Raw genomic sequence first — 13,973 nt, 5'->3', positions numbered from 1 at the left:
GTTCCATGTCCAGTTCTGACTTGCTTCCTGACCTGCATACAGATTTCTCAAGAGGCAGGTCAGGTGGTCTGGTATTCCCATCTCTTTCAGAATTTTCCAGTTTGTTGTGGTCCACACAGTCAAAGGCTTTGGCACAGTCAATTAAGCAGAAGTAGATATTTTTCTGGAACTCTCTTGCTTTTTCGATGATCCTAAGGTTTTTCTAAAGATAAATTTGGTGTTTTATTTTTTAAAACTGAACTATAGTTAACAGTGCTGTGTTAATTTCTTCTGTACAGCAAAGTGATTCAGTTATGCATGCATATGTATGTGTGTATTATATATAATGCACTAAGTTATCTGCAGTGGCTCCGTGATAAAGAATCCACCTACTATGCAGGAGCTGCAGGGGATGCGAGTTTGATCCCTGGGCCTGGAAGATCCCCTGGAGAAGGGAATGGCAACCCACTCCAGTATTCTTGCCTGGGAAATCACATGGACAGAGGAACCTGGCGGGCTACAGTCCACGGGGTCACAAAGAGTTGGACATGACTGAAGCGACTTAGCACGTATATACGTGTGTGTGTTTATATACACACACAAACACATTCTTTTTTGTATTTTCCATTATGGTTTATCCCAGGACATTGAATATAGTTCCCTGTGTTATACAGTAGGACCTGTGTTGTCCAGGGATTCTTATTTCTGGTGTGTATTTTGTTGTTGTGGAATAGAAATAGAGTTTATATATTGAAGCTGCTGTTGCAGATCTTTCTATATCAGCCTGAAGATATGTATAAAGTACACACAGCAGGGTTAGAAACAACTTGGCTGATGGCCAAGGGGAGAATGTTGACTCTTAAACTTTGAAAATTATGCAAATGGAAGATTTTTTTCTAGAATAAAGGAACAATAGATCAAGTAGTAAGATAAAGAAATTTTTTGCTTTTTTTGCCATTCAGAGATAACCAGTGCGAAATTTGACATCAGGTTCGGTAGACTTTGTCTCATGCATTACAACTTACTATTTATTATCTGCAATTAATTTTTATTGGAGTGTAGTTGATTCATGATGTTGTGTTAGTTGCTGCTATACAGCAGAGCCAGTCAGTTACGAGTGAGTGAGTGAGAGTCTCTCGGTCGTGTCTGACTCTGCATCTGCGTGGACTGCACAGTCCATGGACTGCTCCAGGCCAGAATATCGGAGTGGGTAGCCGTTCCTTTCTCCAGGGAATCTCCCCAACCCAGGGATCTAACCCAGGTCTCCTGCACTGCAGGCGTCTTCTTTACCAGCTGAGCCACCAGGGAAGTCCAAGAATACTGGAGTGGGCAGCCTGTTCCTTCTCCCCTGGATCTTCCCAAGCCAGGAATCGAACCAGGGTCTCCTACATTGCAGGTGGATTCTTTACCAGCTGAGTTAGTAGCTGGTAGCTACTAGCTTGGAGGAGGCAATGGCACCCCACTCCAGTACTCTTGCCTGGAAAATCCCATGGATGGAGGAGCCTGGTAGGCTGCAGTCCATGGGGTCGCGAAGAGTCGGACACGACTGAGCGACTTCACTTTCACTTTTCACTTTTGTGCATTGGAGAAGGAAGTGGCAACCCACTCCAGTGTTCTTGCCTAGAGAATCCCAGGGACGGGGGAGCCTGGTGGGCTGCCGTCTATGGGGTCGCACAGAGTCGGACACAACTGAAGCGACTTAGCAGCAGCTACTAGCTAGCTGGTAGCTACAGCCAAGTAGCTACCAGGGAATCAGTTATGCATATATATATATCCAGTCTTTAGATTTTTTTCCCACATAGGTCATCATTACAACTTTTAAAATGCCAAAGATCATTCTGTAGAATTGTGCAGGTTGTCTTTCCGTCAGCTGTATTTATACTATTAGTAGTCTCTCTCCGGTATGTCATCTCTACCACAGGCTATGTAGCTAGTCCTCTGGGTGGGCATCTAGGTTGTTTGCAGTTTTTTGCCATTAGAACTAGTTTGGTAATGAAGTCTTTCATTGTTTCCTTAAGATGCCTCCCTGCAGTTGTGTTATCAGGCTTTTGGTTATTATTGCTGAATTGTATGTCTCAACCTCTTACTCTTGGTACAAGGAGAAAATGGAATGATGTGACTTTTCAATGATGGCTAAGCCTCATTTTGTTAGGACCTACATGATACCCAGCAGTGAGATCTAGGAATAAGGAAAATATTTTAGACATGGAATTTATAGAGTCTAAACACCATAAATCTGGTCGTTATAGTTTTTCAGGTGAGGAGGCTAATGCCAAATCACAAAACGACCTTTCCAAGGTTCCTTGGCTACTTACTGTTCAAGCTGGTTTAGAATTCTAGTCTCTCTTTCACCACTCAGCTCTGTATGTGTGTACCATTGGATGCATTTAACTTCTCTGAGACTCTGTTCTTCTAACTGTCTAATCCTTGAGATAAACTACTTATTCTTTCTTGCAAGACCCTTTCAGTCCTACCCTGTGATCTACCCCAATAAACTTAGCAATGCGATTAAGTGCTGCTGCTGCTGCTGCTGCTGCTGCTGCTAAGTCGCTTCAGTTGTGTCTGACTCTGTGCGACCCCATAGACGGCAGCCCACTAGGCTCCCCTGTCCCTGGGATTCTCCAGGCAGGAACACTGGAGTGGGCTGCCATTTCCTTCTATCAGCCAGCAGAACTGCTCATGGGTGGGAATTTCCTGGTGGTCCAGTGGTTGGGACTCTGCACTTCCAATGCAAGAGGCGCAGCTTTGAACCCAGGGCAGCCAAAACGAAGCAAACAAAAACTACTACTCACCATCTTCTGATTGACTCAGAATCACAGCAGAGCAATCAAGTAATGATGGGAAACAGCATTCTGAGTAATACACATGTGGGATAAACATCCTTGAGTTCCGCTGAACTGAATGCATATGTTTTGAATAATTAGATGACAGTTTTTGATCACGTGTCTTGCATGTACAGTAAGGTTGGTGAAAATACTAGAATGTTTTCCCCTGAACTCAGCAGACCACTAGATAATGTAGCATAGAGAGGTTATAGTGGTAGACTTAAAATTCAAAAATGTACAGTCTTCAGTCGTGACACAGTTATTGCTGGCAGTTTATTCACTCCTGTACCTTCAGCTGTGTGCAGGTGTGGAGCGCCATGTGGGGAGGGGTCAGGAGCCCTGGCAGCTCACAGTGGGGTATACACAGAGCATGTTGTTTGCTCTCTGATGGGAACAACCTGAGTTTGGAGTCTTTGGGGCCCAGACGGCACTGGGTCCTGGAGCACTGTGCCGCCTGGCCTCCCAATGGAGAGCATCTTTTCTTTTGCTCTCAAAGAAATATTCTTAAAGCAGTACAGTGAAGTTGGGAAGTTATAGTTTAGTTATAGTTTATTCCAAGTTGAGAGTTGTTTCTTGGAACACACGTGACTGTATTTGGATACACAGAAGCATCTGGTGACTTACATGTTTATCTCTATTTATTTCCATGGAGAAGGACCTCTGTCTGTCTGTCTGTATATGTCTCTTAATCAGGAAAGAAACTAATTAACTTTTCAGTAACATGGACTGTAGCCCGCCAAGCTCCTGTGTCCATGGAATTCTCCAGGCAAGAATACTGGAGAGGGTTGCCATTTCCTTCTCCAGGGGATCTTAATGACCCAGGGATGGAACCCACATCTCCTGCATTGCAGGCTGATTCTTTACTTTCTGAGCCACCAGGGAAGGGCTCCCCAGCCCCCAACTTCTTTTTTTAAAGTAACATTACTGACTTAATTGCACAGTCACTTACTCTCTTCTGAAGTGCTCAGTTGTAGAGTGGGGAAGGATGTTACTGTGAACTGTCCTTTTATGTACCAGGTCGAGTTGAGCCCTTCATTGCATTGGGCTCTCCTCTTGTCTTCGAAAGAAGCTTCACGGATAGGTTTCTCATGGGCTTTGAAAAGCTTTATCTAATTTGTTGAAACATCTGTAATTCCAAACTTTCTGTAGTAAATGTACATCATTGATGTTAATAAAATTTCTAGCTGTTGTCTTCCTTTAGAAATAGCCAAAATACTTAAGGGCCCTTAATCCACATATTCTTTAGGAAAAAAGGAGAGGGAAGAAGGTAGGAAAAATGTGTTAACTGAAGGTTCTTGTATCAGGGCATTGGTAAAACAAGTTTTTCTGTGTGTCTGCTATCACCTATGAAGTTTATGAAAAGAATGCCATCTGTAGCTACTTTTTTTTTAAAAAATTGAAGTATAGTTGATTTACAATGTCTTGTTAATTTCTGCTGTACAGCAAAGTGATTCAGTTGCACTCACACACACATGGGAAAAGAATGTCTGATACAGAACTCGCATGGAAATATCCCAAAATATATTGTATTTGGAAAAACAACAAATCACAAGACCATGTATATCATGATCTCAGCTACACTTTAAGAAGGCACTGAACACTCACACACCTGTGTGACAGATGGAAAGAACTGGTCCATTTGCAAAAGTTATCACAGTTAATAGTTACCCTAGGAAGGATCTTGGAGGTAATAGTGATAGAAATTTCTTGATACTTTGTTAGTCTGTATGACTGGAACCTTTTAAAGAGTTAATTCGTGTGCATAGACCTGTAGGACAGTGATGGAACAGGCCACTGATGTGCGAAAAGGGCAGAATTCTGAGTCCTGAGAACATTGGTGTGTCTTGTCTGGCTTTCTACATCTGCCATGCGGTTTCATGGTTTTGTTACCCTTTTTGGTGCTGGGCCTATTCTCTTTCCCTTTGAAATGGAAAAATCTCCAGATAAAGCAGTATGTGAACCACAAATGATCACTCTGAGCAACCAGACAGAGCATTTTATGCCTGTTTTTCTCTCCTTGCCTGGGTTGAACTCAGGGCCCACTGGAATACCACCTGAGCAAAGATTCTGAGTAACCCTGGAGAAAGCATGAGGCCTTTTTTTTTTTTTTTTAATTCTGTTGTGCACTGGGAGTGTGTATTATTAGGGTGATGTCTATATGGCAGTATCTTCTGCCAACTTTTATTGAGTTCTTCGCATTTAAAATATGTAGGTAAGCTAGAACACACCAATGTATCTTATAAACTTAGGAATCTTACACACTTATCTCATAAACAATAAGTTAAAGATGCCAGACATGGGTATTTACATAGAAATGTAAACAGGCAGAATCTTTCTATGGTGTGAGGAGCCGAGGGAAGGGACAGTCCTGGCGGGGTTTCTGGGACACTGGGGTGTCCTAGCTCTGAATCTGGAGATGCATGCTCACTGTGAAAATTCATTGAGATGTTTGCCTAAGATTGAGTACTTTTCCATAGTTTGGTTCACTCGCTCAGTTGTGTCCAACTCTTTGCATCCCCATGGACTACAGCACACCAAGCCTTCCTGTCCATCACCAACTCCTGAAGCCTGCTCAGACTCATGCCCATCGAGTCGGTGATGTCATCCAACCATCTCATCCTCTGTTGTCCCCTTCTCTTCCTGCCCCCAATCTTTCCCATCATCAAGATCTTTTCAGATGAGTCAGTTCTTCGCATTAGGTGCCCAAAGTACTGGAGTTTCAGCTTCAGCATCAGTCCTTCCAATGAATATTCAGCATTGATTTCCTTTAGGATTGACTGGTTTGTTTGATCTCTGTGCTGTCCAAAGGACTCTCAAAGAGTCTTCTCCAACACCACAATTCAAAAGCATCAATTCTTCGGCCTTCAGCCTTCTTTATAGTCTCTCACATCCATACATGACCACTGGAAAAACCATAGTTTTGACTGGATGCACCTTTATTGGCAGAGTAATGTCTCTACTTTTTAATATGCTATTTAGGTTGGTCATAGCTTTTCTTCCAAGGAGCAAGCAAGCATCTTTTAATTTCCATACTTTTTCATAACAAGCCTCTAAAATGGAAAAAAAAAAAAAAGTAAAAGTAAAGCTCCTCTCGAAAGAGATGAATGGGTGCATGGATGGATGGATCGGTAGGGAGAAGACAGTTTTCATTGTTTCCTTTGGTTCATCACCACCCCTGTCTCCCTGCCTCAAATCAGATCATAAATTCCACAAGGTCATGGATTGCTTTTTTTCCTCAAGAACAGGCTCATAATAGGTATTGAGTGATTTTATAGTGGTAAAAAAAACATGAGATTTAAGTTCTACTTCCTCCAGTGAGTGGCTCAGAGATTTTTGTCCTTTGATTCTGAAAGTGTTTTTAATATTTGTTCTTAAGACGTTAAAGCAAGGGAGGTGTGTATTGTAACATCTTTTCTATCCTGATTTGGAAAGACTAGCCAGAGGAGAGCCCCCTCCTCCTGTTCTGTAGGGGTCCTCACAGGCTGTTACTGACTTCATGGTGAATAGCTTAGTAAGTGTTTTTTGTTTGCTTGGGTTTTTCTGGCCACACTGTGTGTCTTCTGGGATCTTACTTACCTGCCCACCGATTGTACCCAGACCTCAGCAGTGAGAGCACCAAGTCCTAACCAGTAGACCGCCAGGGAAGTCCCCATTAAGAGTTTGACAAAATGTGTTTTCACTTTACTGGTAAATGGCTCATATGTTCCCTTGGAAACCTGTCTGTTTTCCCCACGTGTCCTTCAAAGGGAATGTGGGTGGGGAGTGTTAGGTGTGTTCTGGATTTGCTATCTGTTCAGTGGCTTTATTCACGAGCTTTAGCGCCAGGGATCCTGAGTGGAAGAGGTGGTATTGCTGTTACTCAGCCTGGTTCCTCTTCCCACCCCCTGCTCCTTGTTGACTTTCAGAGCTTTAGACAAGCTGAATGGGTTCCAGCTGGAGAACTTCACGCTGAGAGTGGCGTACATCCCCGATGAGATGGCGGCCCAGCAGAGCCCCTCCCAGCAGCCCCGAGGCCGGCGTGGGTTTGGGCAGAGGGGCTCGTCGAGGCAGGGGTCTCCAGGGTCAGTGTCCAAGCAGAAGCCGTGCGACTTGCCTCTGCGCCTGCTGGTTCCCACCCAGTTCGTTGGAGCCATTATAGGAAAAGAAGGTGCCACCATTCGGAATATCACCAAACAGACCCAGTCTAAGTGAGTATTTCCTGGGGTGCGATGGGTGTTTGAATCTTCATAACAGTATGTTGCTTGCTACTTCATGTCCTCCTGAACATGGTTATGATTCCTTCTTGTATGCTACTTGGGAATCTGGAAAAACCTTGTGATTTGATATCTTAAGTATTCATTTTATTAAAACCTGGGGCTGAACCTTAATCTTAAAGAGAACTTCAGATTTTCACACATGAATGGAAAACAAATGATACTCTTGATGGGGGAGGCCCTGACCTCTAGGTGGCTCTCTGCTCCCCCAACTCCTCCCCGACCTCCACTGGTACCTGCCTTCTGTGCTTTTAGAAGTAATTTTCTGGGTCCAACACAGAAGAGTTTTTCAGTCTTGCTTTACTTCAGTGAAGAATAATTCAGTTTATGATCTGTAGTTATCCTGTGTTTAAGCCATGTAGTTAGAATGGTTCTTCCTTTAGGATGTTGTTTGATAGTTTTAATTTGCAGTTTTTGGGAATTAGAAGATTCTCCATCAAATGCTGGAGCTAACTTTTTAGGAGTAGAAAGCAGGAGCTATTTGTTTTTATTGATCACTGTAGTCCCAGCACTGGGCATGTTGATGGCTCTCACTTTTGTCAGATGAGTGAAATAACTGCATGTGAATTATGTTTAATTCTGTTAAAGTATATCTAAGGCACTGTCTCAGTTTTAGAGCTCCAGTGATTGTATGTTTGTTAAAGTATATCTAAGGCACTGTCTCAGTTTTGGAGCTCCAATGATTATATGTTTGTGGTTTTGCTTTAGTAACCATCCTGTGATGCTGTATGTGAAGAATTTGACCTAAAGCAACTTGATGATGAACTCTATCCTTGCCCTTAGTTCTGTAAATTGCTACCAGGCGCATCTCTGGGACAGTTGCCACCATATTTCCTGAAGAACTGTGGATGTGCTAGGGAGAAGAGGGAGTGTGTACACACCTCTTGAGTCATTCTATACAGAAGAGCAGGGGGATGGCCTTGGGCCAGCTACAGAGATGGCTGTGAATCATTTTGCTTTTTAAATTTAGTGAGAAAAATTATTTTGTGTGGTCCAAGGAGTTAAGCAGAGTCTTTTTCAGAAAGTACAACTATGGTGCTGTGTTTGTTCCAACAGGCTTAAGAGGTTATCCACGTTGACCACAGGCACCATGCCAGCCTTCAGGTGGCGGGCCCATTTCTGACGTAGAAGCAAAATGAACCTTGTCTAGTGGTGGTCATGCGCTCACCCCCTGGAGGAGTGGCGCCTGGCCCTGCCTTCCCACACTTGGGAGTGGGGGAGATGCAGAGTGCTGGCTGCCTTTGTGCAAAGTCGCTGGCCTTGACTTCATAATGTCAGAGGGTAGGGACGATACCTGAACCATAGCCCAGTCAGTTTCCATCTCAGATTTGCCTCATTTTAATACACAAGCTTCTCTTTAATCAAGAGCGTCTCTCTTGCATTGATTCCCCGTTACCTGCAGAAACTAATTATTCAGTCGTTTCCCTTCCTCATCACATGGCAGATGAAAGTTGTTCCTTTTAAAGCTGCTCATTTCCTTGTCAGAGGAAAGAGCTTCTGTGATTTAAATGAAACTGTTTGTTTTAGTTAAGCAGGAAGATGGAGGATGGAGAGGGAAGGGAAGCCATAGTTGTGTTCGATGATTCACTTTCAGCTCTGCCAACAGATTTAATTAACTCTTGCCATTGAAACTAGTCATTATCAGATCCTCTGCTTCTGGAATAGCCTCACAGGGCTGCCCCAATCTGTAAAGCAACATTCCTTACTCTCAGAGGATCAGAGTTTAGTAATCCTTAGCACAGTGAGCAGGTGGAAATAAACCAGGAGGGAGGTAAGCACGTCACCTACTAGAAGAGAAGCAATACTTAGAGTGATCGGAGGTGGAAACCAGTGAATGGATAGTGGTTCCTGAGATCAGAGCTGTTATATAAGATACTCTTTTTTATTGGTTATTTCTAGACATTACTTATTTGTTTCACTTCTACTTTGCGACCCCCCCCTTTTTTTTTTTTACTTTATTTTACTTTACAATACTGTATTGGTTTTGCCATACATTGACATGAATCCACCACGGGTGTACATGCGTTATTTTTAGCTATAGGTTTTAATTCTGAGATAAATCTTGGGTTTTCAGTTAGGCATTTTGGAAAATGAAATCCAAGCCTTGATTTTATTGGCAAAATGTAGTGGTCATTCTCATGACCTCAAGTTACATAGCCTTTCCATCTAGTGTTTGAGTGGCCAGAGGAACTTAAAATAATTTTCCCTGAACACACTTTTTTTGATAGTTGATTTTCTTTCTTGTACTTTTTAAACAGAAGACTTGTTTTTGTATTTAATTCAAAGTGTACAAGTATGTACATTAAAATAAAAGAGTTAATCTCCGTCTAACCCCTAAGGTGACCACTGAGTTGGGAATATGTCTTTATAAGACTTGTTCCTCGTGTCTACTAACACATGTAGCTTTAAAAGGGGATTCATATCATGGTATGTAGTGTGTTGTTTTTTCCTGGAAGATCAAGGACCTTTTCCTTTGTTGGCACCTGTAATTTTACCACATTGATGAACAGCTCTATAATATGGATATGTTATTTAACCATCTCTTCCTGATTGGTATTTCCAAGATGGTTCAGTTTTTTTTCTACTACACATAGTGTAGCGGTGAACACGCCTGCACCAGTGGTTTCACCCCATGGTGACGTTTTCCCCAGCAGACATCTGTCAGTGTTGGGAGACAGTTTTGGTTGTCACACTTGGATGGGGGCGGGGTGCTACCGGTGTCTATAGGGCAGAGGCCAGAGATGTGCAGCACCCTGCAACACACAGACTGGCTTCCGCACCAAAGGACTAGTCTGACCTGAAATGCCAGTACTGCTGGAGGGTGAGAAACGCCACTCTTAGCCCACGTGTGAGACTACATCTGTAGGAGATATTACGAGAAGTAGAATTCTTGGGTCAAAAGATAATAAGCAGTTCAGCGGATTGTTCTGTACTCTGCACCACGCCAGAGATGTGCGTGTCCCAGATACCCATCTGCATTACATCTGTGCAGGTCTGGAAGAGAATGACACCTTGTTTTAAGGACCAGTGAGACTGAAGATCATGGCGTGTTTAGTGGCCATTTGCCTTTTTGGATATAGAACCGCCACCCTTTCTTTGGGTTCCACTCCTATCCCTGTTTGTTGTAGACTTTGCCCTGATCGGGGAGGAAACGTGGAGAAAGAACCTGGCAAGAGGAAACCGGGGAGTGAAAGCGCCACCTGTGACGGACGGTGGCCACGCTGTGTCAGTGGAGTCAGTAGCCCCGACTTGCAGGATCCCAGCTCCAGTCCTCTTGGCTTGTGTTCCAGGCTCCCTTGTGTTTTGAGTGGAAGAAAGCCTTTTGTTTGAACCCAGACTCTTGGGTATGAGATGTTTGACCTGTGGCACTTAAAAGGAAATTAAGTACGTGCAGCTGCTCATGCCCCTGCATGAGCAGAGAGAGGGGAATATTCTTGGAATTAACATTGGCCCCGTCCATGGTGACAGCTTATCAAGACTTGCTCTTGAGGAAAGTGAGTCACCCACTCTTTGCCCAGAAGTGCTGTGACTTTATAGGTGGTGCTGACAGAGCGTTGTGAATACATGCTTACAGCACTTGTTTCCCTCTCCCCTTGTCCCCACCCCAAGAATTGATGTCCATCGGAAGGAGAATGCAGGTGCCGCCGAGAAGTCAATTACTATCCTCTCTACCCCTGAGGGCACCTCTGCAGCTTGTAAGTCTATTCTGGAGATTATGCATAAAGAAGCTCAAGATATAAAATTGTGAGTAAAGAGGATTAACTGGTGGGGAGGTTGATATTTATCCGGCCTTACTTTTGGGATTCTTTGACATAATTTTTGGGAATTGCCAGCAAACAAAGGGAAATGCTGTCCTGAAGAGGACAGAGGGTTGGCACTGTTGTGTTGGTGGTTATAGAGCATAAGTCTTTTAAACACTTGTTTTCATTCATGTTTGGCTATGTTGTGAGTGGTGTTAATGGGAAAAGTCCAGCTGTAAAAAGAAGGCAGTTGAGGTCATAGGAAGCTCACCTAAGGGCCAAGAAGCATCCCTAGGATTTACCCAAAGCGGGGACCCCAAACCCTCACTCCTATACTTGGAGCTTGTTGGAGCTCAGCCTGTGTCTGCCAGCCCACCCTGCAGGAGCGGGGAGAACAGAGCTGGGAAGTGCCTCTTGTGCCGTGGGAAGCTGGCTGTTGATTTAGGTGTTTCCAGTTGAAACTCTAAATCTCTTGTGCATGGGAGCCTTGAGCCGAGGCTGGGTTCTCTGCTGCCTGTAGCATCTAGCATGGTGGTGTGCTGAGAGGAGGGTCCAGAGTAAGACGCTGGTCCTAGCCTGGGGGCCTAACGACCAGCGTTTAATTTGGAGGGACCTTTGAAGTACATTACACATATTTTAATTAGAAGGTGTTATGTTTTGCTTTATTATAAGATTAAAATTCCTTTTTAATATAGAGAAAAGTGAAGAAAAAGCCCACCACTTAGATGACCCCAATGACATGTTAACACACTGCTATCTATGTCCATGACTTGGAAAGTCAGAAAGGTGCAAAGTGAAAGCCCCTTCTCTCACTCTTATACTCTTCCCTCCAAAGTGTAACCCTGTTGAGTTTCTTCTGTTTCCCTCTATAAATCATGCATTTTATCTCCAGGGGGGTATTTAAACATTATTCTAAAATCATCCTGTTTCGTGTTGTATGTGGTATTCTGGTATTGGGGGTTTCAGAATATGAGTTTGAGTAAGGTGTTTTTAAAGAGCTAACTAGAATCCATTATTGGAAGACATTCCCTAAGATGAATAAAAGAAAACTTTTAAAAATTAACTCCTATCCAAATACTTGTCAGTGTTTTTTCATCCCCCTCTCTTCATGCATTGCTAGAATGTGGGCTAACGGTCAGCAAGCTTTACAGTGTACCTGGCAGAATGCTTCCCTACGGTAGGCAGGAAGTCAATGTTTAATGAATGAATATTGTCCTTTTACCCTAGAATAGGTATACTTACTCTGACTTGATGGCCTTTTTATTTTGTTTTATTTTTCTTTACAGCACAGAAGAGATTCCTTTGAAGATTTTAGCCCATAATAATTTTGTAGGACGTCTCATTGGTAAGGAAGGACGGAATCTTAAAAAAATTGAGCAGGACACTGACACTAAAATCACAATATCTCCGTAAGTGCTGCCTTGCTTTCTTTTGAATTAGAAAACTTTCAAAAATACCATTTCTGAGCTATAGGTTATATATTAAGCGGATTACAACTCTTGGAGCTGGCCTGTCCCACCCTGCTTATACTTCACTTCTCACACCCATTCTCTCCTGCCTGCTGTCTGTCACCCACGGTGAAAGCGTTCTCTGTTCCCACTACAAAGGCAGGATACGCTAATACTCGACGTGCGTATTTCCTACTGAAGTCTTGCTGGGGTTTTCTGGCATCTGCTCTGAAAGCCGGAATGTAAAACCCTGCGTATTATCCATCGCTGTATAACAGATTATCCCAACATTGGCCACTAAAGACAAGGGTAAACATTTCTTGCTCACCTGGTTTCTGTGGAGCAGGCATTCAGGAGCACAGCATGACTGGGTGGTCCTGCTTTGGGGGTCTCTTGATGTTGCCGCCAAGCTTGATGGCTGCTCTTAGAATGTGGCCTCAGCTCCTCACCTCAGCTCCTCCACAGGGCTGTGCGGGGGCGTCTTCAAGTCATAGCAGCTCTCTTCCCTCATAGTGAACAACCTGAGACAGCAGGACAGAAGCAGCTGTGTCTTATGTAACATCGTCTCAGAAGTCACTCTCTTGACCATTTTTTCTACTGTTGTTGACACAAGTCAGCTTCAGTCAGTGTGGGAGGTCGGTCACTGGGGAGTGGGGATCTGGAGGCTGGTCCCCATGCATACAGTCCATGAATGCTCTGAACTTACGTGGAAAGGCCTTTCCCTTCTGAGGGTGACTTTTATTTCCTTCAGGGCACCCTAAAAAGTTGCGGGGAAAGAGACTGACAAACTAATGAAGAATAGTAGAGAAAGACTGGGGCAGTATGTTCATGGAGCAGGGAGTTTTCATAGAAGTGGGGGTGGAAACGGAGTGGGAGAGTCCCGCTTAGTGGGGAAGAAAAAACCGCCGAACAGTGAAAAGCACAAATGATCCTACCCTGTCTTGAATTTTATGCTCAAAAAGGGGAAGGCATTAAGAGGAGAAAAAATATATCATAAAGGCTATTCTGGAAGCAGCTGTTTTAAAAGCTGTAATAGAAAATGCTTTTCAGGGGAGAGTGGGTTGAGCCTGAGGAGGAGACGTACACTTGTTTACGGGGTCTGAGATGAAACATCTTCATTGTGTAGATTTTTTTTTTTAAATATGAATTTATTTATTTTAATTGGAGGCTAATTACTTTACAACATTGTATGGTTTATATTTTAACAAGTATGGGAAGAAGTTAAGGAATAACATCCCATTCATCTGGCTCACGTTTAGCTTGAGACACTTTTCTAGTAGTGAAAATGAGAGCTTTAACCCTAAGAATATGAAAGGAAACTGTCCCAATATTCCGTATCCTTTCCATCCATTTCCGGAGTCTTGATTCCACGGTAAGTACCTCCCATGGGTTTCCCTTCAAGGCTGTTGAATGGCTGAGACTTAGATGGTCTTAGTGTCATCTGAATGGATTTTGACGCTTCTGCAGGAGCTGAGACAAGCAGAGAGTTTCTGAATATTGCTGTTACATCTTAGCTTTTTAGTTGTCTAAATGGTCATCGAGGGACTATTTTTAAAATTCCATCAAAATGGATTGATTTGTATTATTTCCTCAAGCCTATGTCAATCTAAATTCTAAAATTAACAACAAAAATAAGCTTAGACATATGACTTCTGGGTGCCATTTTGGGATATTTTCTTGCTTATCCCTTGCTTGGTGACCCAAAAAATGCAGTTGCATGACAAGGCC

At 43.3% G+C, this 13,973-nt stretch overlaps 1 protein-coding gene across 3 annotated transcripts in view; it reads left to right on the top strand.

Moving 5' to 3' along the window:
* The window catches only part of IGF2BP3 (insulin like growth factor 2 mRNA binding protein 3), a 145,332-nt gene that overhangs the window by 114,172 nt on the left and 17,187 nt on the right, over nucleotides 1-13,973 (top strand). For 2 of the 3 annotated variants that reach the window (XM_068972832.1, XM_068972831.1), the window contains exons 6-8: nucleotides 6,710-6,991; nucleotides 10,667-10,801; nucleotides 12,084-12,206. In XM_068972832.1, the coding sequence (XP_068828933.1) occupies nucleotides 6,710-6,991; nucleotides 10,667-10,801; nucleotides 12,084-12,206 (540 nt within the window). The remainder of the gene's footprint in view (nucleotides 1-6,709; nucleotides 6,992-10,666; nucleotides 10,802-12,083; nucleotides 12,207-13,973) is intronic. The other variant, XM_068972833.1, reaches the window with a different exon arrangement.

The sequence above is a fragment of the Capricornis sumatraensis genome, chromosome 5, assembly GCF_032405125.1.
Source record: "Capricornis sumatraensis isolate serow.1 chromosome 5, serow.2, whole genome shotgun sequence".
NCBI classification, from domain to species: Eukaryota; Metazoa; Chordata; class Mammalia; order Artiodactyla; family Bovidae; genus Capricornis; species Capricornis sumatraensis.
This window is presented reverse-complemented; position numbering and strand designations above follow the sequence as displayed.